Source organism: Ursus arctos, unplaced genomic scaffold (genome assembly GCF_023065955.2).
Source record: "Ursus arctos isolate Adak ecotype North America unplaced genomic scaffold, UrsArc2.0 scaffold_14, whole genome shotgun sequence".
Lineage (NCBI taxonomy): Eukaryota > Metazoa > Chordata > Mammalia > Carnivora > Ursidae > Ursus > Ursus arctos.
The window spans coordinates 46,554,202-46,578,071 of NW_026622808.1; the positions used below are offsets into that span (position 1 = coordinate 46,554,202).

The 23,870-nt window shown below is 41.1% G+C and overlaps 1 protein-coding gene across 18 annotated transcripts in view; it reads right to left on the reverse strand.

Annotated features, from left to right (window-relative positions):
* MAGI1 (membrane associated guanylate kinase, WW and PDZ domain containing 1) overlaps positions 1 to 23,870 on the reverse strand; it is a 604,286-nt gene that overhangs the window by 120,180 nt on the left and 460,236 nt on the right. For all 18 annotated transcript variants that reach the window (XM_057311872.1, XM_026501184.4, XM_026501183.4 and 15 more), the window contains exon 3: positions 3,467 to 3,586. In XM_057311872.1, coding sequence (XP_057167855.1) covers positions 3,467 to 3,586 — 120 coding nt within the window. The remainder of the gene's footprint in view (positions 1 to 3,466; positions 3,587 to 23,870) is intronic.

Sequence of the window (23,870 nt, forward strand, 5' to 3'; positions counted from 1 at the left end):
AGGATTCCATCGTGTACATTTATTACTTTTACTCAAAATGAGCAAAGTGGCTTGCATTAAAGAGTGTGTTGTAGGGGCGCCTGGCTGGCTCAGTTGGAGCCAGCCAGGCACCCCCAGTTGCATGAAGAGCATGCAACTCTTCACCTCAGGGTCATGAGTCTGAGCCCCACACTGGGTTTAGAGATTACTAAAAAAAATAAATACACTTAAAAAAAAAAAAAGAGTGTTTTGTGCCATTATGCTAGACTTTTCCTCTCTGGAACCAGGACAGGCCAAGAGAGAAAAACCTGAGCAGGAAAAAAGACGGTGAGTACCTGGGAAGTAAATAAAGATGTTTTACTGGCAAATGCACTGGTTTACTGACTAGTAGAAGGGGGAGGGACTCCACCAGGGTGGCAATTCCGGACCAGTCGTGTGTGTAAATACAAGAGCTAACGCTGATTGAGAGCTTACATGTGTCAGACACTGTGCTCAGCCCTTTCCAATTATTGTCTCATTTAATCCTACCTATGAGGAAGCACTATTATTATCCTCATTTTACCAAAGGGAAAATGGAGACACGGAGCATTAAGCAACTTGCCAGAGGGGACACAGCTCCACAGCAGAGGGGCTGAAATTCCATCCCAGGCAGGGCGGCAGCCCAGCCTGCACGCTTGTTAGTGTCCAAGAGACAGCCACCGTGGGGGGCCGTCCAAGGGAGGCAAGGACAGAGGAAGTTCTCTAAAGATCTCTCCAGCTCTATTCCTGTGACAGTATCTGGCATTTAATAAAAATTCCATTTTGCTTCCAGCTTATAAGAGTCAACATAATACACTTCAGTGGGTTCCAAAAAAGTATGAGCTCTCTCATATGGTAGGGAAATTATACAGCTAAAAGGTCAAAGGCTGACACACACTGAACAATCAAATGGCTGAAAAACGGAATGGATTAATGCTGGGCATGGGAAAATTTCAACTCCAAAATAACGGAGCAACACTCACAGAATGACAGTTTTATAGATCAGACACTCTCTGAAAAACGCTTCCCTGTTGCTACCCACCACGAAGTTAGGTTCAAGTACAGACAAGTTATTTCTACGACTTTTTAGTTACATCCAGGATATTCTTCTTGAGGTTTTGGGGGAAGAGTGTGAGGATCTGAAAGTCACACTGAGCTGGGTTTGGTTCCAGGCTCCAGCATTCCAGCGATACAACCTTGAACATGTTCCTAAATGCTACTTGGTCTCAGCAAACCCATCTGAAAACTCCGTGATTATAGTTACCGCTGTCAAAACGATACAGTCAAATGGGAAACAAAGTGACTCCGCCTATATGTCATTTGTAATATAAACAACTGAAGAAAATGAGTGTATCCTTCTTGTTTCCCAGACAAGTTGTTGTCTACACCGCATGCTCTGCTTTTCCAATCTAACACATACTCTGGCATTGCACAACCACTCCCACCCTCAACCTTTCCAAAAATGCAAATGGATGTTTTCTTTCTTTCTTTTCTTTTCTTTTTACATTAGGGAATTCAAGCTCCCCAGATGGGCATAATAACGGATTTCAAATAAGGACAATTCACTTTCTGCGAATGAAAGAGGACTCACATTTGCCCTATTATGGGCCACTTGAATTTTTAACTGGGTTCACATTTGCAAGATGACCTTGAAGAAGCTCCTGGTACATCCACTTAGCCTCCTTCCCTCCCCTCACTCTTAGGCTTTAGTGAATTATCCTTGCTTTGGGTTTTCTCAGATCCCCTCCCAGTTCCCCAACCACCAGTCATATTGCAACACTTCAAGGAAGCCGAAACAATTGAAAATTAGCAATGTACTCAAGGGAAATACTCCTGAATTCACAATCAGAAATTTGATTAACATCTAAACACAGCCCAGTGTATATTCACAATTTGGAAATGAGCAGTAGGTACAAAGATAATGCTCTTCCCCTCCCCCCTCCAAGAATATCAAACCATAATCAGCATACCTAAGATCCATGACCATTACTTAACTGTTAGCCACTGCCTGGAACATGGGCTATTATCATATCAAAGCCATAATATCGCTAATAAAATAATAGTCCACTTTGTACGTACGTTTTGTTTTTAAAGTCTACTCTTGAAAATGCCCCTGTGATCACCAAATAAATCCAAATTTTCAAAGATTATAAAGACGTACACATAAAAATTTGATCAAGTTAATAATCTGACCCAGTTAATAGTATCATATTATGCCCTTCTGTCTCTAATTATGACACTCAAAAGAGCAATCTAGCTACGATATTGTTTTCAGAAAATGTACGCTGAATTTTTTCCCTACATTTGGCTTTTACCATGCTATCGTGTCTGTGGGATCTCGTCCTATAGACGTATTTTCACTTGTGTGAGATGATTTATGTCCATGTTATTCAATGCAGCAGTGTTTTGAAACATTAAAAATATTTATCTAAAGGGAACTAGTTAAATAAATCATGGCCATGCTGATACAAAGAGATTACACAGCCATTTAAAAAACAAAACAATAAGCGCTCTATTACTGAGACTGCAAAGAACTAAGATTAAGGTACCAAATAGCATGTGTTGTATAGTACCGTTTTGTATAAAATAGGGAAGAAATGAGAACACATGCAGAGAACACACATGTTTATATATACACATGCCACATGTGTCCTTGTATTTACATAAAGAAATTTCAGAAAAGGTAATCATAAACTAATGGCATTGGATGTAATATTAAGAGGACAGAGAATTTGAAAATAGGCAGATAAAGATAGGCATATGAAAGAGATTACTTATATAATACTTTCGAGATATTTGGCTTCATGAGCCATATACATGTACTATCTACTCAAAAAATACATTAGAAATCAATTAGTGGTAAAAAAAAAAAATGACATTCTAGGGGCGCTTGGGTGGCTCGGTCAGTTAAGCATCTGCCTGCAGCTCAGGTCACGATCCCAGGGTCCTGGGATTGAGTCCCACATCGGGCTCCCTGCTCAGTGGGGATCCTGCTTCTCCCTCTCCCTCTGCTGCTCCCCCTGCTTGTGCTCTCTGGCTCTCTCTGTCAAATGAATAAATAAAAATCTTTTTTAAAAATGACATTCTAGTCCTTCCATATTAAAACAACACCTGTAAGGTCACATTTTGTGATTGACCATGATTCTTTTCCCTCTTTTTTCTAATACCATGCAAGCCCATATTAAAACAACAACAACAACAACACACACACACACACACACACACACACACACACACACAGACACAGAGTCTTCTGTGTTAATAAAGGAGAAACCTCTTGGAGAAAAAAAAGCCCCAAAACTGCTTTTAAAGAGCTCCACAAAGCCTTACTCCACATATTTTATCAATCATATTAAGGTGAACTGCAACCTCCTACAGCTGATTGGACTTCACTAGTTCACAAAACACTTTTGCCCGGATGGTGCCCAGGAGACAGGCAGGCTCACCACCATCCCACAGATACGCTCACCTTCATAGGTGCCAACTTCCAGAAGGGTCCCACTCTGCTCGAGGTCCAAGAACTCCTTCACAGTCAGAAAGTTATAGTCCACGCCAGGCACTTCTCCTTCTCTGGGAGATCGGGTTGTGCCTGCAGCAGACAAGACAAATGCACAAAACACCATCAGTCAATGAAAACAGGAAGCTCCCCGTTCGGTTGTAATTAGAATAACCTGTTTTGTAGGCTGGAGTTCCTAAGCCTGCCGACCTATCTGCCCAGACAGGGACCTGGTAAAGACAACTTCTTTCTGACAGCACAGCATCCTCACTTCCACCCTCTCGTGCCTGGGATCTTTGAATGGGAGAAAGAGCAAACCACGCACAGCTGGAGAGCCTGGGGTGAGTTTTTTCTCATTTCTTAAAATGCACTGAATGAAAAAGGCAAACTGGATTTTAGACAGACAACATTCCCATTCAGCGGCTTTTAGGACTGCAGTAGATACTAAAAAGGGATCCACCTTAAGCTCACAGCCTAAGGGGTTTATATTTTTAACACAGGCCTCAAAATTCCTGTGTTCCAAAGTATATCCGGTAAGTTCCAGTGTAATAAGCCCTTTGAAGAAAATGACACCCGCTGCATAAACACATCACTAGAGAAATGCAGTTGCCCGAGATCGGTGGTTGGCTATCTCCCAGGGATTAAAATGCTGCAGCTCTCCGTGTAATTAATATGTTTGATGAAAAGAGGCCACCCGTAAGTTCTGACGGGAAAGAAGGGGCACTGAATTTGCTAGAAAATTCTCCTCTTGAATATGGTCATTCTCTCAATGACTAACGAACACAATTCTTATGAACAATATACGGTCTCTAGAGGATTTGAGTCACCCAGCTAAGGTGCTAGGCTCTAGACCTATCATTTTAGCCTAATCTCAACCAAAAGAGTAGAAGCAATGTGGAAGGAATGTGATTTACACACAAACCGAGAAAAGAAGACAAACCAAGAAGCAATTATGTAGTGTGTACTTCCTAGTTTAATATTATAAAAGACCAAAAAAGAGCAAAACACAGGATTTCTGCTCTTACATTCAAGTTAGGTGATATGATGGACATAACTCATTCTGCAAGCCACCACTACCTACGGGGCTTTAAGGTCGATGTTTTCCTACATAATAAGCAGGGATTTTTCTGTATTCCTAGGAACTTAATAAGCAACGATTTCCTCCTCATCCTAGAAACTTTGAAGCAATTCAGTAACCAACTGTATGTACCTTGTGGCTCCAATGTTCTCTCATCACTTGCCTATGAGAATGATCATGTCCACACACCTACAGGGGCCATCCAGAGTTTCTCGTAAGTAAAAAAAAAAGGGGGGGGGCGGTGCCTGGGTGGCTCAGTTGTTAAGTGTCTGCCTCCGGCTCAGGTCATGATCCCAGGGTCCTGGGATAGAGCCCCACACTGGGCTCCCTGCTCAGCGGGAAGCCTGCTTCTCCCTCTCCCACTCCTCCTGCTGGTGTTCCCTCTCTTGCTGTGTCTCTCTCTATCCGATAAATAAATAAAATCTTTAAAAAAAAAGAAAGAAAAAGAAAAGAAAACCCTCAACACTTGTTGTATATTTAACTCAGGATAAATACATTTTAAATGAGCCTAATTTTTCTAATATCTGAAATCGGCGTGTTTTAAATAGCCGCAAACTCTCCAACATATGGTTGTACTGCACACGTTTGCTTATCAGGTCCCGCATGCTGGGGCTTTCTGGTAAAGAAGCCTGCTTGTGTCCAGAAGTCTATTCTTGTACTATTTCCTGATTTGTTCCCATTTCAGGCTCCCCTGGCAGATGATGACAAGCCCTTTCAGGTAGCTTACAATTTTTAAATTGAGATCTCCAATGTTAGGCGCACAGTAGGTACTCCAGAAACATAGAGAATACCATATACTGTTGCTGAGCAGGTGTCTGCAGTAGGAATGATAAGTTCAACGCTTGCCACTCCTCCCAACTTGTGGTCTTAGGCGTGTTCCTTAGCTTCTGTTATTACTTGGTTTCCTCATCTGTGACTCAGGGATAATAATGGTACCTACACTACAGATTTGTTGTGTGTACTGAATGCAATAAGCCTTTTAGAAGACTTAGCTCGATAATCATCAGCACATATGATAGTCTATGTCACTGTTAGAATGAAATGAGTTGATAGAACACTATAGTTCAAATGCTATATATATATATATATATATATCATTACATCTCTCACTAGGTTTCTTTCTTTTCTTTCTTTCTTTCTTTCTTTCTTTCTTTCTTTCTTTCTTTCTTTCTCTTCCTTTCTTTCTTTCTTTCTTTCTTTCTTTCTTTCTTCCTTCCTTCCTTCCTTTCTTTCTTTCTTTCTTTCTTTCTTTCTTTCTTTCTTTCTTTTCCAATAAATACCTATTGAGGTCCCAATTAATGCCGGGCAGCAGTTCAGGCACTGGGGAAATCCTGGTGAAATTTATATTTGACTATGAAAGACAGAAAACAAATGCGTATGTGAATATAACAAAATTTCAGATGGAAATCATCTTCCATAGGAAACATAGGTTAAAGTGCCTCAGAGCAATGTACGTTAAAGGGTTAAAAAGGAAGAAGGAAATCTTGGAAGAAGGAAGCACGCTGGGGAGGCGGGAAGCTATTTTAGATGGGGATTAGGGAAAGCCTGGCTAAGGAGGTGCCACCCAAATGGAGAGCCCTGCCAAGGTGACGGTAAAGCATTCAAGGCAGGGGGAAGGGCCAAGAACTTTGATGCAAGAGAGGCTTGGTATGTTAGGGGAAGGGCAAAAAAGCCAGAGTAATGGTGACAGAGTAATGGAAAAGGGTTAGTTAGGAAGGCCACAGCAAACACTTCATGTTTTATTCTGAGGAAGATGAGAAGCCACTGGAAGGTTTTCAGCAGGGGGGTGCTAGGATTCATTTTGAAAAGATCATTGAGCTTGACAGAGAATAGGCATTGGGCAGAGTAGGGGGAGGTGGGCAGGAACAGACTCAACGAGACCAGGGAGGTGGTCATTACAGGGCCCGTGGGAGAGAAAGTCAGGTCACGGACAAGAAGAGCAGGCGGAGCTAGTGAGAAGCAATCAGATTTCTATCATATGCTGTGAATACTTCAAATAGCTGTGACATAGTCCACAGGATGGACATATTAAACGAATCAAGCCACATGAGGTCTATATTTTGAAGACAGAGCTTGTAGTGGGAGTAGATGGAGTGTACAGAGAATAAAGACTGACATCCCATTCTTTGACCTGGGCAAATGGGCAAATGGCCTTGTGCCCTTTACAGAGTTCAAGAAGACAGGGGAGGAAGTAGTTTGTAGGGGAAAAACAGTAAGAGTTCACTCTGGGACATGTGAAGTTTGAGATGCCTACTAGACACCTAGATGTAAGTCTGAAGATCAGAGTGGAGGCTGGGACATAAAATTGAGAGTGATGAGTAAACCACTGGCATCTGAAGGCAAGAGACAGAGATAATTTGGGGGTGGGGGCTAGGGGGTGGGGGCGGACAGTGTACAAAAAGAAGCCAAAAAGTTTGGATTAAACACTGAAACCCTGTCGTTTTTCAAATGGAGAAAACAAGGAAGATCCTCAGAGGAGACTAAGAGGTAGCAGTCAGCAAGGCAGGAGCAAAGGGAGAGAGTGTGATGTCCTGGAGCCAAGTGAAAAAAAGCCGTTTAGCCTGCTACTGGGAAAACAGTCCACAGCGTTGGGCAAGCCCAGTGTGGGGCAAGAAGAGAAACTCTTTGAAACTTGCTGTGAAGGGATCTGTCCTAAAGGTGTTCTGCATGGCAACTCTCACCCTCAGCCTCCATACCAAAATTCCACTAGCCTCATCTATCCCCACATCCCATGTCCCTCCCCCTAAAAGATGAGGATAAATAAAACCAACGAAAGATGTGTTGGGTTTTTAAAAGTCTTGGGAAACCAGACAATGGTGGGTTTTTTTCCTCCTTCTTGAGCCATCTTATCTTTCCTGTGTCTTTCAACCATGTTTTCAGAACCAATCTGTCAGATTTACTTTAAAGGCAACAGTCACCCCTGGGTCTTAATTTCCTGAAAGGATTCAAAATTATGAAGAACTTCAAAAATGCTACATTTTAGAGGGAAAAAAATGAAACTAGGAGATACCATTTTCCCGTGTAAATAAATATGTTTGGTGGCCTTTGAGCTGCAGGGGAAGGAGGTGGGGGGGGCGGGTTAGTCTCCACCCACAAAACCTTCAGGGTTTATTACCCAGACAAAACCTTTCTACTCGGCAGGCTAGCAAGAGGTTTACTCCCAGTTATCCTCTGAGCAACCCGCCCTGGGTCTGGGCCAACATGACCAGGCTCCATTCAGTGACGCTAGGGAGAAAAGGGCAGGGGAGGGGACCCCGCCTCCTCTTTTCTTCTAGCAGAATGACAGGCTGCCGGCTGGACACACGCCTGGCAGATGGCATTTCAAAGGGCTTTCAGGAGCCATCTGGGGTGGGTACAATTATTACAAACCACGCTTCTAACAAAGCCAGAAGGGTTACTTCCTGGCAGAAGAGAAGTAAAACAAATTCTATCATGTTCCTCAGGGACAGCATATTAAAAAAAAATAATCACCAGGCTGACAAACTGGGGTTTTCTACAGCCTACAACACTGCCTTCTGCTTGTCTAGCCAGAAATCGGGCCAACGATATCTTACAGTTATTAGCTTTAAGCAAATATGCACAGTGCTCACCTCCTTGCCTTCAAAACACCAACAAACACACAAACAAAAAAGAGGAGTGAGAGATGATCAAACAGCAGGGAAGGATTAACGGTGTCCATTTATTGGATACTTCTGTCCCAGGCTAGGTGTTAAGCACTAAATCAATACTACTGTATCTAACTGTTACAAGAAATGTAAAAATAAGGACTGTCATTATACTCATTTTATTGATGAGGAAGCTGAGAGTCAGAGAAGGAAAGTAACCACCCAAGGTCATGTGCACAATTAAGAAGTAACTGTCCAAGGTCACGTAACAAGTGAGCTGAGCAGAGCTATGGTCTCATAGGAAAAAATCTCTTTGGGTATTTGTGGCAGCAGGGTTTGTAGCAAAAACAAAACAAAAAGACCAAAACACAAGCAGTCCTCCAAAATGAAAAACTGAGTGCCCATACATATGGGAATGATTGAATGAAATATGGTAGATTCACCCTCAGGAAAATTTTTTTACTATGTAAAGAACAGTGAGATCGACACACAGTTACCAGAAGGAATGTCTGTGATGTTCAGTTGAGTGATACAAACAAGTTACTATGTAAACTTGAATAATATGTAAAATGTCACTGCATTTTTGAAAAACAGAAAAGGAAGCCCTATGGATGCTGCATGTTTTTTGAGTTAATAAACAGTTAAGTGGGTGGAATAATATTGAATTCTTAACAGAGGTAACTTTAGGAGGGTGGGTTCAGAAATGGGAAGAGACAAGGGGCTCCTGGGTGGCTCAGCCGTTAGGCATCTGCCTTTGGCTCGGGTCATGACCCCAGGATCCTGGGATCGAGCCCCGCATCAGGCTCCCTGCTCGGCAGGAAGCCTGCTTCTCCCTCTCACACTCCCCTTGCTTGCGTTCCCTCTCTCGCTGTCTCTCTCTGTCAAATAAATAAATAAAAACTCTTAAAAAAAAAAAAAAAGAAAGAAATGGGAAGAGACAAAATGATTGTTTCTTTAAATAACTCCCAGACTCTGAATTGTACCAATGGGTATATAGTTGTTCTGGCATTTTATAAATTGAATAAAATGATTATTTCTGGAATCTTGAACAATTTGATTCTTGGGTATCCTATTCAAATACCTCCCATATTAACTTAGTCCTTGCAAAAACATGCAAAAGAATATAGGCTCCACTTGAATCAAATAAACAATATGTTCCGAGGTTTCCCATGTCACAGAAAACCAGCACTGATGTCAGCACTTGCCTTTAGCTAATGAATAGAAATATACTACATATAGGGGTGCCTGGGTGTCAGTCGGTTAAGCATCCGACTCCTGATTTCAGCTCAGATCAGGATCTCAGGGTCCTGGGATCAAGACCCCTGTTGGGTTCCACACTCAGCGGGGAGCCTGAGGATTCTCTCTCTCTCCTTCTGCCACTCTCCCCACCCACACTCTTTCTAAAATAAATAAATAAATCTTTAAAAAAAGAGAGATAGAAATATACTACATAAAAAGTTGAGAAGGTGATACAATATTTTTCTGCCTGATTTTACTTTTTACGCCTCAATCTGGGGTGCCTGGGTGGCTCAGTGGGTTAAGCGGCCAACTCTTGATTTCAGCTCAGGTCATGATCTCAGGGTCCTGGGACCAAGGCCTGCCTCAGGCTCTGCTTTCAGTGGGGAGTCTGCTTGAGGATTCTCTCTCTCCCTCTCCCTCTGCCCCCACCCCTGCTCGCACACTCTCTTTCTCACTCTCTCAAATAAATAAATCTTTATTAAAAAAAAAATTCAATCTGTTCATCATTTAAACAGAGTCCTTTTTAAGTGTTAAAATGCCTACAAGATTTCACCAGGGTCATCAATACTATCAACCCTTTCCACCACCAGATCATAACTTAACAAATTAATTTGAGCTACACCCTACTAAATGTCTCAGTATGAATTAGCAATGCCCCCAAAAGTTTGCCTTTTAAAGCTTGAGTGGTTACTTGCTTCTTATGCACCTTTTATGGTTCATAAACTTTTAGTGTACCTGGCTTGAGTGACCCTTGCTGAGGGAATCAGAAAGTGACCTTCTTTATCAACTCTACAAATCATGGCTATAGAAAAGGAACTGGATTTGGAGCTCATTAGCTCTCTTTTCTTAATGTGAAAATTCTCTTGATATAGCCAATTGAGGCAGCAAACAAAATCTTAGGGATGAGACGCAATATGTCGGTTCCTCCTGCTATGTATTCCCAGCACCATCAGGCTTTCGGACAAACTGTCACTCAGCACCTGTCCAAAAGGTCTCAAGGCCAGATTGCTAATAGAAGAATCATTACCCTACTAAGATTAAATTGTTAATAGTCAATGGTTTCACCTGCTGTGAAATTAATCTGGGTCCTGCTTATCAAAATCTAATAACAAGACTTCAAAAAATTATAGTCCCTTAAACTACCTCCAATGTTAAGGAAGGATCATTCTGTGTAATAAAGCAATTATGTGCATTGCTTGAAATTCATTAGATACCCGGGACAGGCTCATGCTGTTCATTTTTCAGCTGATGGAGATGGAGCACAATTAAATGTATTATTCCTACAAATTCACTCAGTCACCTACTCACACAAGTTTGGCCATATTTCAGGAAGAGCAGTAGTATTTACTAAACATTTTCCCTTCAAATCAAACTGGCTTTTTTTTTTTAATGTAACTATATTCATGTAGAAAAGAAATGCTTAATGGCTACACAATTCCTAGAATACTTCTTAAAAATCTTATAATACCAAAAGCCGGCAAAAGTATGAGTAACTAGAACTCTCACACACTGCTGGTAAGGTTGCAATATGGGGCCACCACCAAGAAGAGTTTTGGTGTTTTGTTACAAAATGAAACATAAATGCATCATATGACCCAACAGTCATGAAGGGAGACCGACCCATCACAAGGATGTGAGTCTCTTCATAAAACCCAAACAGATTTAGAAACAATATATCCACAAATGTAGACCACAGCCTTACATATTTGATAAGACTCAAAATAGAAGCAATTTTTCTGTCATGCCTTAAATATGGCAACAAGCACCCAAACGCGTCACTAGAATGTGTACTCCACGTTATCCTCCTGGAAGTTTAAATAAAAACCATTCACTTTTACCAAAGTTTCTGTATCACCAACACTGCTAGTTAACACGAAGTATCCAAAAAGATCTGGGGACTGACGTCAAACAGACCTCTTCTCACGAAAGAACGTGCATCCGTTTAAAACAAGTCCACCTGGCTTCATTCTCATGTCCTTTCAAATCTACATTTGAAAATGTAGACTGAGGAAAGAGACTGAGGAATAAAGAATAAAGAACAAAAACATTAACAGCTGCTATTTATTGAGCACTTACTATGTGCCAGGGAATTGCTAAGCATGTACAACACAGATGACAGTATCCTGATGCTTGCATAAGAGCAGAGTTTGTTAGAATTGCCTCCCCCTACCTCCCCACCCCCCGGCCCCCGCCCCAGGCCAGCACTTTCTAATGCACACTTGCAAGTCTTTCATTCTCCTGACAATTAGTTCTAAAGTGCTGGATGGGGTTAGGGGATGGGGGTGAGTGAGACCGTAGAAAGCTCAAAGTTTGTGGGGGAAAGAACAATAAATGATATTAAGGAGAAACTAAAGGTGACTCTGGGTGCTCCTATCAAAGGGACCTACAAAAAACCAAACCAAAACAAACCAAAAGAAAACAACAAAAAAAGGACCCAAAAGTGAGAAAACCCAGTGGTGAGAGATAGAAGAGTATGTTAAAGAGTAAGAAAAAAATTCCAATGTGACAGGAGACACTTCATTGAGACAGTCATGGAACCTTGGGAAAGGCTGCAAGTATTTTGTGGCTCTTACTTGGTGTGTGAGTGTGGAGCGCGGGGGGGGGGGAGCGGGGGGGGGGGTCAGAAAATAGACCGTGGAAGGGGGGGATAAAGACCCAAAAGATTAGTGGTCTCGCATGTGACAGCTCAGTGGACTCAGAAATGGAATGGTCATAGGAATGAAACTGTCAGTAGTGTCAGTGAGCAACACACACACACACACACACACACACGTTGTGCTGTGTCTTCAACAGAACAAAGTTGTCTTCAAAGAGTCCAGTATGTGATTGGGTGAGTGTCCAACCCAACCTGATGCCTTCTTATAAACAACTAAAAGGAACTTGACTGATATCATCCCTGTAGGACAGTCTAAAATAAGAAATAAAGAAGGGCAACCTAATACCCTAGGAGGACAGGAACCAAAATTTTGAGGCTGTTGACACATTATTTAATGCTCTACAAATTGCCACTCACTCCTTCACTTCAAAGGAAGCCTTAGTGAGGAAGGAAGGTCCCACATGGTATGATGGCTGTTTTTATGTGTTAAATTGACTGGGTTAAAAAAATACCTGGTTACCTGGTAAAGCATTATTTCTGCCTGTGCCTGTGAGAGTGACTCCTGGAGAGATTAGCATGAAGAAAACTCCCCTCGCCAAGTGCAGGTGGGCACCATCCAATCTACCGGGGCTCTAACTAGAACAAGAAGGCAGAGGAGGGGCAAATGTACTCTTCTTGAGAGGAGACATCCAACTTCTCCCGCCTTCGGACTATGGGGCGGTAGGGGTTCTGGTTTCTGGGCTTTCGGAGTCAGACCGGGACTTACAGCTTTGGCTACTCTGGTTCTCAGACCTTTGGACTCAGGTGGAATCACACAAGTTTTCCTAATTTTCCAGTATGCAAAGGGCAGACTGTAGGACTTCTAGTCCTCCATAATTACATGCATGAGCCAATTCCTATAATAAAGATCATTCTCCCCCTCTTTCTTTCCCCACATACTCTCCTCCTCCCCCAATCCCCACCTGTTCTGCTTCTCTGGAAAACCTTCATATAAAGGTCAACGCAAATGGATCCTTTCGAGAAGCACCGCTTTGACTAATTGGGCATTCCCCTCTCTAAATCTTTCAGCCATCATAACAAAGGCAGAAATAGGACCCTCATCTTTCTATGATTTTATAAGATTTTATTTATTTGAGAGTGAGAGAGAAAGCACAAGGGGGAAGGGAGGAGGAACAGAGGGAGAGGGACAAGCAGAGTCCCCACTGAGCAGAGAGCCCAACACGGGGCTCAATCCCAGGGCCCTGAGATCAGGACCTGAGCTGAAATCAGACGCTTAACTGACTGACCCACCCAGGAGCCCCTCATCTTTCTATCCTGATCATAACAAAGAATACTCAGTAATTAGGTCTTGAACAGAATATTGCCAAGCTGCTCAACAGCAGGTGTGTCAAGACAATCATTGTCATGCCATCAACAACTCACATGCTTGGTATCAGAAGATTCTCTCAGGTTCCACCTTGCGTATAGGAACACCATGTGACAGAGGCACAGGAATCTCATTAAAGAATCACACCTAAAACACTGGGAATAAACAAGGACTTGGCATTTGTTCCACCGTGCTCAGGATTTGAAAAAGTGGCCGAGATACCAGAGATGGGAAGCGTCTGATCTGGTTTTCACGATCTTACTTCTAGCTTTACTCTCCGCAACTGTGATTTAGGATGAAGAGAAACAGGTTTGGAGTGTCTAATCCAGGTGAATCACCAAGATGAAGACAGTTCAACAGCAGCAGCTCAAGTTATTCCTGCATCCTTTTCCTGGAGGCCAGGTGTCCTTTGTTATTAAAAGTTGAACAACAGGTCACCTTTCAAGGAGATCCACACAATGCCAAGGATGAATGTGGACCCTGCAGACTGCTGAGTACATCCCATTATGATACAGAAAAAGGATGTGTATTTGCCTATGGAAGACTCTGGCAAGCAACTGACTCCTGATAATAAACAAAAGCAGCAATTTTGAAGAGGAAGGAACTCAGTATAAGAAGAATCAGGTTTTAGTTCCAGTTCTGCCACTGAATTTTGTCACTGACCTTAGAAAAATCCATTTTAATGCAGCCAATGTCCTTACTTGTAAAAAGGAAGGGTAACTATTGCAAGACTATATGTTAAAAAAATTTTGTCCCCTCAGTGCCTGCGGTTCTTGGTCATGCCGCTTCAAAGAATGAAGAGGCAGACTAGATGAAGAGTGGTGGGCCGCAAAGCAAAGTTTATTGAGCAAGAGCATAAAGCTCCCGGAGTGGAAGGAGGTCTGACTGGGTTGCCCTCATAGTTTCTAAGTTCAGGGGGTTTTCTGAGCTCTTTTGCAGAACTATCTGAAGCAATCGGGGTATGCTGAGTCGTGCCAATCAGGGCTTCGGTCCGTATATTAGGTTATTGTCTCTGCGCTGATGGTCTTTTATTTGCTGACATCAGGGGGCTTATGTCTTAACTGCCCCCTGGCCCATGGTATTGAGAAGTGCTTTGTGGTTAATTGTCTTATTTTAGGATGTTTTGCAGAAGTCATTTCTGCAAGGGTTTGTCTAAGCTGTGGAACAGGATGTTAGTGCTGTTTTATTTGAGCTGTCCTGACTCCATATTTTCTTGTTGGGGACCCTGGCCCTGACTACCCAACTGTCCAACTCACTCATAACATATATATCACAGAATTCTTACGAGATAACAAATCAATTCCTATGCAAGGATACAAAATTCTTAGCAAATTTAAGGCATTTAAAAATTTTGTTCATAGGAGTGCCTGGGTGGCTCAGTCGGTTAAGCATCCAACTCTTGAGTTCAGCTCAGGTCATGATCTCACAGTCCTAGGATCAAGCCCTGCATAGGGCTCTGCACTCAGCAGGGAGTCTACTTGAGGTTTTCTCTCTCTCCTTCTCCCTCTGCCCCTTCCCCTGCCCGAGCTCTCTTTCTCTCTCTCTCTCAAATAAATAAATCTTTTAAAAACTGTTCACAATAAAAATCTGTATTTAGGCTAATATTTATACTTTATATGCATTGACTCATTTAATCCTTTTAACAACCTTATCTATTAATACAATTATCATCCCCACCACACAGATAAGAAAATATACACGAGGAGATTTGGTGATTTGCCAAAAAATTATACAGCTGGTAAATGATAGAGGCAAGATTTGAACCCAGGATCTTATCGCCACAGAGCAGTGAAAGCTCCTGTATGCAAAGAAGACAATGGAGTGGGGAAACAAACTGGTGGGGGGAGGGAACAGGTGACTCACCACAGCTCTCCACCAGGGGGTGAATAAATCATTACCTGTCCTCATCAAAGAAAGCTAAGGGGGCTGATAAGTTGAGAATGCTTCTCCCTCATGACTTCTTTGACCCCAAACCCAAGCTCTCAGGAGCTCTGTCTTACTACTCTTAACCAGAATAATGAGGTAAATTAAGCCAGAATCCAGTGAAGAGGGAAGTCAGGCAATAACTTGAAACTATTAACCATTCTTTCTCTTTTATGCAGGGGGAGGGACCCCGGCACTATAAATTCATGGAAACCCTGCATTCATTAAAAACAGGAAAGTGAAAACCCTCAAGCTGTCATTGACGTGTTTTAACCATTCAGCATTCAGGAAATAAAAAGGATAAGAATCGCCAACACTAGATGCACGCTTATCAAAAATCAACTTTTGAGGATTATCTTGAGGCATTTTTGTTCAGAAAGGAATTCCAGCAATCAGTAATGCTGTATCTTAGTACTAAAAGCTGTCTATGATAAAAGGGGATTGCATCAGATAGACCTTCTCCATTATGACAGGTAATACTTTTTACTTTCTCTGAATTAATGACAGCAATTGTCTGAGACGGAATGAAAGAATTCCAACAATCTCCACCAGATAATTTCAAAAGCCAATATGAAAGAAAATGATTATTTTGGTGAAAAGCTATAATTAATTAAGAATATCAAGTTTCCAGAAATTAGGCGACTTTGTAAGTCCAATGCTCAATATTTCTAATATCTGGCAGCTTCCTTTCTTTAGCTTAAAAAAAGAAAAAATCAGGAGTCACTGCCAACAGGCATGTGATTTCTTTTGGAGGTAAATGAGAATCCTCTAAAATCAGACAGTTACAATGCTGCATGGTTTTAGGAATACAATAAAAATGCTGCATTGTGCACTTTCAAGGGATGAATTTTACAGAAACAGCACTGTGTATCAATAAAGCTGTTACTATTATCCTACAGAGATACAGAGATAAATACAAAGTAGTCTCTGTCCTCAAGGATATTACAATTTAGTACAGGAGTTGTTATATTTCCATGAACAATGTGCATTCTGTAACAATTTAACACTGCTTCCACTGAGTCCTCCCAATATATGAACCAAGAGCAAGTGTGAGATCAGAAATTACTGACCATGTTATGTCATTCTCCTAAAAAACTTCAGGCATCTAGAGTTCTTCCAGAATGACAATATAAAGAAATTGTTATAAAAACTAAAATCAGACTTCGTGAGTTCAAATTCCAGCTCTAATATTTACAAACGGGGCAACCATAGCCAAGTGAAATATTTTGGGCCTTGGTGTCCTCATCTCTAAAATGGGAGGAATAGTAACACCTGCCTCAGGAGGATGTGTGAGGGTTACAGAAGATGACACATACAAAATGCTTAGCCTGGCCATAATACGAATTCAACAAACATGACCATCAGGAGAGAAGCGTCATCACTGTCAACGCTACAACAGACTCTGCTTAGAAAGGGAAACAGCTGTGAAAGAAAAAAAAAACAAGCTATTGATCATTCACTACACGAACATGGAACTCAGGTTTTCTACACATAATGCCTAATTCAATTCTCCCCAGAGGGCATTTTCCCCCATCTTCACAAAATTTTATGTCCTTAATCACCATCTTTCAAAACCTCTCACATGAATGAACATAACTTCCAATCACACTCGTTACATTATCTTTTGATAAGAAATCACAAGGTCGGGGCGCCCCGGAGGCTCAGTCAGGTAAGGAGCTGCCTTCAGCTCAGGTCATCACCTCAGGGTTCTGGGATCAAGTCCTGCAATGGGTTCCTTTCTCCCTCTTCCCCGCCCCTCCCCCTGCTCATGTGCACTCTTTCTCTCTCAAATAAATAAAATCTTAAAAAAAAAAAAAGAAATCACAGAGTCAACACAACTAAATATCATAATTTTTGTTAATCATTTATCATTAAGCACCAGCATCCACTTTCAAGAAAATGCCTATTTATTGAAAGACAGTGTTGGAATTGGAGGACCTCAAGTCCCCTAATTCCAAGGTATCATGTTATTACTCAGATGATTAACTCCTTCTAATTGAAAGGATGTAATATTTACTTATGGAACAAATACCATATGGCTGAATATAAAGAGAGAAATAAATTTATACTTAGTACAAAAACAGAGCAATTGTAAGAGCAATTCAAGATGGATATACGAAAAAAGGAGTTTGCATTGATTTCATAAATACATTGGTTCTCAGGTGACACAGGCATGATAGTTCTTAAAGCCTTCACAAATTGTCAGCCAAACAGTCCTCAGCATGTACATTTTACTTTGGCTTCCATCAAGTATACATGCTGCTATGTCAAAGCAAACAAAGGGGATATTATGTAACGTGGGCTATGACATGCTACAAGAATAAACAGGACAGTTATCACATGAAGCCTGTACCAAAGAGAGTCTACTGTCCTACTTATGTTTTTCCTTACCAAAAACACACGGGAGTATGGCCTTTACAGTAGAAAGGAAAACATAGTGGGAACAGTAAAATTTCTAGGATATCTCAACACCGTATTGAAGGGTTACTGAGTGGAGAACATAAAAATTGGTGATTTCTTTCTATTTTTTTAACAGGTGCTCCCCTTCTGTGCCCATTTTTAATACCAGCATTCACCTTGCAAAGGCTTTATTGACACCCAGAACTCTTTTAATATTCAAAGATTGTCTTGAGGAAAGACTAAGAAACGTGAGCCATGTGAACATCACTTAAAGGTGGGTTCCCAGGCAGCTGAATTCACTTTTGGGACTCTGCTCCTGTTCCTAAGGCCACTTATGCTGTTCCCAGGCCACTTATGCTGTTCCCTCATTTACGATGACATCAGCAGATTCCCAGAAAACTGAATTACTGCTCTGACTTCTTCCCACCCTGGGACTATCCATTACTTCATCTAATGCTTGCCAATTATCTCCATAACAGTAAGTCACAATCAAAAAAAAAAAAAAAAAAGTTGGAAAAACTGCAAAATTATCTAGAGCCAGCTGATTAACTGTTATTGCCCTCATTTCGATTAGTTCACTTCTCAATGAGCAATTATATTCTCAAATTATGTAGTACCTCTCTCACCACAACTCTGGTTCATTTTATGTTACAGACTACACTTCCTAGATAGTTGAGTCATATAAATTATTTCTCACTCTTCAGCCAAATTAGGTAGCTTTTAGAGGTGAAATTAAAACCAATTATTAATGCTTCTGAACATTTGCTTGGAAAATATAGACAATGATGAATGTATGCCTGTGCTGATGGGATCAACTGAAAATCCTGTCTTTATTCATACTGGCTTTTAGAAGAATTATTTCATTATGCTACTCTGTGAGGTATCAAAGGTCTTCCTAGAAAATGGCCAGTTTTTAAAAAGTAAAATCAAGTTGAAATCTTCAGTATTATAAGTTACTTAGAATAATTATTATATAAAACAATAAATCATTCTATGCTTTCTAATAGAAACTGGCTCTTTACAAACGTCCTTATTTTAGAGATGTCAGGTGGGTGAGTGGGCTGCCTTCGAAGATGGCTACAGCATTTTAAGCCTACAGGATTCTCCTTACCCCAAGAATGCAAATTATGCCCTTGTCAGCTATACAACTGAACCCGCTGTGAGTCCAGATAAAATCAAATCAAGGGTCAAATCAATGACTGTTATTAGAGACAGAAATTTTAAAAATCAATTCATGAAAAGTTAATGACATCTTAGTTGTGGCATACGAACAATCTCTTAGAAAACATGGTGTTGTGTTACTTGTGTTTTATTTTACACATATTAATTAAATGTCGTATCGCACGATGCTTACTGGTCCTCACCCTTGGGTTTCATCTAATTCGTCATCCCTGTCAAGACGGCCTGCTGATCAAGGGCAAAGGGAGGGTAGAGGCAATCTTTATTTCTTTCATTTGGCAGCAGGGTATGACTGCCATTAGCTTCCTGTCAGCAGGTGAAGACCCGCTGATGTGATGGATGATCCTGGAGCTCTTACAAGCAGTTTTCACCACATACCTGCCTCTTAACCTATTTACCCAGAAGTTACACTCTCATCTGGTGGGAAAACCACATTTTTGCCCAGAGGGAACAAAGAGTCAAAGTCTTTAATAAATCCAGAAGCTCCTGCCATCGCCTTCCACAGCCTTGGCTTCTCGAAACAAAACCAAAAAATTTTTAAAAGGGTATTTAATTGAGCCACCTGGGAAATCCAGAAAGCTGCTTCTACCCTCAATGTAATACATGTTCTATCTGAAAAGGGTAATAAGAGATTAAAGCTATTCATTTTAAAAGAGACTTTACAACATTTTGTAGAAGAAAATCTTTGTTTTATGCAGGTAAAACAGGAAATGAGGCACTTAAGAGGAAAGAGGGGTTTTCTAAACCTGTCAATGAAAACCAACTAATGTCAATTAATGACATTTACACCAAAATACATGGAAATGGAAAAGAGAAGATTCACAGAATAGGGCTCGATCAAATTTTGAGAATTGGCTAACTTTAAAATTAATAACCGTCAATGCCTTCTTTCTCTCTTTAGATATAAAAAGTACCTGCTGTAAAAAATCTAGAACCCATAAAAGAGCACAAAGAGATAAGCACCCCCACCATCAGATATGAACACTCTCATTAGAAAAGCACCTGAAGTCCCCAGTCACCACGGCAGGCCCAGGGATGTAGGCCTGGAATCTGGAGGGAAATTCTCAGCCATCAGAGCTGGACTGAACCACTGCAAGGGTCCCTGCAATCTATACTCGACAACCGCAGGCCAGTAGTTCACAAGGAGAATGCACTGCTAGTTTTCCACAACCATATTCGCACGCCTGCCACTCACATGCTTCTGGTCACACAAATCCTGAAAACGAGAGTGACAATACATCATCAAAATTTTTTGGAGAAAGTAGTACCGATTGATGCCAAATTCAGAAATCTTTACATGGGGTCAAGGGATTAGAACTATAAAAATTCCAAAATTCATCAAAAGCAGGAGAAGGAAAAGGAGAAGCAGCAGCAACAGGAACAGCAGGTGTTGAATTACTAATACGGGCCTACTAGTATCACAACCATAACCAAGTATTTATTCAGCACTTACTCTACGTCAGGCATTGCCCACGTACTTCACATTCGATGCCCCTTGATCTCATCTTAATCATGAGCATAGTATTAATATTCCCACTTCTCAAACCTGGAAACAGGATAGGACACGGTACAGTACTCGCCTAAGACTATTACACAGTTACAGAGGGGCTTTAACCCTCTTAATTCTGGGATCAAGCCCCCAGATTTGCTGACTCTGGGACCTAATCTCTTTACCACATGCTTCATGTCACACTCCTGGATAGTGGAAGTGGAGTTTCAACTTCCTATGGTTTGGGAATTCTTCACTGAGAAAGTGCAGAGGTCTAAAGCAAGGGAGGGCAGGGGCGAGACAGAAAACCCAGAAGAGTGTTCCATGCACACAGCACGTAACACTAAATGCAAATGCCTTGAGGCAGAAAGATACTTGGTTCCTGAATTACAGTGGAGCAGAGACAGTAAAACGTGAGATCAGAGAGGTGATGGAGACTCGGTAACACAAGCAGATGGAGGCCACCATAAGGACTGCAGCTGTTACTCTGAATAAGATGGGTTACCACTGGAAAGTCTTCACCAGAGGACTGTCATGAGACTTTATAGACTTCGGTTTTAAAGAGATCACTCTGCTTACTGAGTTGAGAATACACTCTATGATGGACTAGAAGAGAAAGAGGAACAATAGTTAAGAGGCTATTATAGTAACTGAAGTAACAGGTTGTGATACAGTGAAAGAGCCACTAATCCCTCCCATTCAAACATGGAATCCAACACTCCCCTTGAATGTGAATTCGCTCAGTGACTTGCTTGGCCAAGAGAATATGGAAGATGTGATGCTGTGCTATGCCCAAGGCTACTCAGAAGAATTCCTGCGGCTTCTGATTTGGATTCTTAGAATATGTGCTCTTGAAATACTGCAGCCATGCTAGCAGGAAGCTGGAGAGACCCATGTGGAGAGGAACTGGAGTCCCCAGCCAACAATCCCAGCTGTTCAAAATCACTTTCTAGCATTCCAAGACTCTGACGACCCCTGAGAACAGTTAACAAGTAGGATTCTACCAAGTCCTTGGGACAAGATCAAACATTCCCACAAGACACAACTCCTGACAGATCTCCTCCATTAAAACATTTTCTGTGCCCTTGAAGACAGACTTACCCACTTGCTTACGACGGTTTCTTGGTCTACTCTAAGGGGAATGCACACAAGCCACCCCAGTGAACCTGAGCCTAACTGCAGATTCATGAACAAAACAAATGCTTTCGTCGTTTTTAAGCCACTACATTTTGCTGTGGTTTGTGACACAGCAAACAGATAACCAAAACAGAATCTGTGGCAGCCTGGGCCAGCCATAAGGGAATAGATAAGTTCCTAAGCATTTATTTGGGAGACATGACATTAATACGGTGAAAAACCTGAGCTTTGGAGTCAGAAAGATTTGTATCTGAATTCAGCTATGCCACTTAACAGGCGACCCTGGGCAAATAACCTGATTTTTCTGAATCTCAGTTCTCTCATCTGTAATGAGATTAATAACAGGGCCTAGTTCCTTGAGGTATTGTTAGGTTATGCTGAGATAATGTATGTAAAATACTTGGCCAGTGCTTGCCACATAATGAGTACTGCTTTAAAAAAAAAAGTAAGCTAGGAAAAGGATTGATTTGTCACTTTTTTTAAAACGGCAGTATACCATTGAACATTCTGGAAATGGAAACTTCTGTGTCATGACTCCCTGATTTCCATTACATTAAGAGCCCAGATGCAAAAAGAATTCGTCCCAGGGGAATAAACAACCACAGTTGACTACCCATCTTTTAAGAATGAAGAGTGTTTATGAAGATGTCATATGATTATCTGCCAGGTTGCTTTTCAAGAGACTCTCATGACCGGTGAAGCGTGGCAGTAATGGGACGACCTTACTAAATCGTACTGACTCTCAGCATAAGACCTTCCCCAAATTTTAAGACCATCACATCTATTTGGGCAAAGAGTTCAGCCAACTCAGTGGACAGCTATTACAACACCAATTTATGAGAATCTGTAAATTTACAAAGGAAAGATCATGATTTTATCACTGCATCCAAAGTCGTGCTGCTGATAATGGGTGCAAAGTCTCCGATAAGGCCCTGGACACCAGACGTAAAGTCTACCACTGAGTGGAAGAGACTCCAAACACTGGGATCGCTTTACCACTTTATAAACCTGACTTGATAACAGATCGCTGTTGGAGATACTCACATCCTATTTCCATTTTATTACAGAGATTACGCTGAATAGAGAGCTGATTTTAACAGTAAAAATCTTTCTGTGGCATTGAGCCAGAAGTCATAAAATTCTGACCTAACAGCTATAGCAAAACAGAGAAGCCTACTGCCATATATCTCTTTATTAAACAAGCAGCCTGCGAGATATATCGCTTGGATGGACACTGGAAAGGAATATTGCTTAAAAAAAATATCAATAGCCCGCGATTTAGGAGCAAGCACAACAGATGTTTAGAATCGGTTTAATAAATATTGAAATATGTATGCCGACATGCCATTAGTTTGTGAAATATAGGTTTCGGAAAATATTGACTTGAAGCCTGTATTACTTACTGAGTAAATACAAAGCACAATGAATATTCATGAACAATGAAAATTCACTGTTTTAATGTAAATATGCATACCTGAGTTCCTGAGTGATTAGCTTCCTATTTGGTGGTTGCTGGATTATGATAAATGTTCTACCCCTTACCATATGTTAATGAGTAATTTAAGGCACAAGAGCTTTTATGAAGAGTCAAGTTCTCATTTCAAACTGCAAAATGTTGAAATGCATTAGAAAGTCATTACAGCCTAAGAGTCATAAACATCATTTTACCAAGAAGCCACGATTTATCTGCAGACGCATAAACCAAAGGTTTTTTTAATTTTTATTTCTAAAAACTGGTAATGGCTATTAATCTTATTGCTTATTTCAATAGGACTGAATGTCTCTGGGATGAGTTACTCTATCATTTCCATTGTTCTTCTTTACAGAGACATAAGCTTAAGGCAGCAATGGGTACAGACATCTAGATAGCAATCAGGAGACATATTAATCACAGAGGAAGAAAACACCGAGAACCTGCCCCCCCTTCACTGTCAAATGGTCTTCTTCAAGAACACCAAGATTTCTCCCCCAGTGTAGCCTCCAAATGTTAACATAACAGCAATAAAGAGATCTAAGTCAAATAAGTTTGGAAGGCACTAGGTATAAACCAATTAAAAAGAATTCTTTCTGCAAGACTCCTTTAAAGTCTTTCATATGCTCATACTCATTGTTGAGCTTCCAGAAAGGATACGCTAGGCTGTGTTTACCCAACTCTTTCCTCATTGGGCATTCCACAGGACTCGTGCTCCTTGGTGCACACTTTGAAAAACACCAACACAGGCTGGTGAAATTTGAGTGCCATTTTCTTTAATCTCGTAGGCAGCTTACTCATGGTTTTAGAGGAATTCAGTATCAAGAAAAGATCCCTGTTCTTTTTTTTTTTTTTTTTTTCTTCTTTCTCTCCCACATAAAGCCAAGTTTAGGA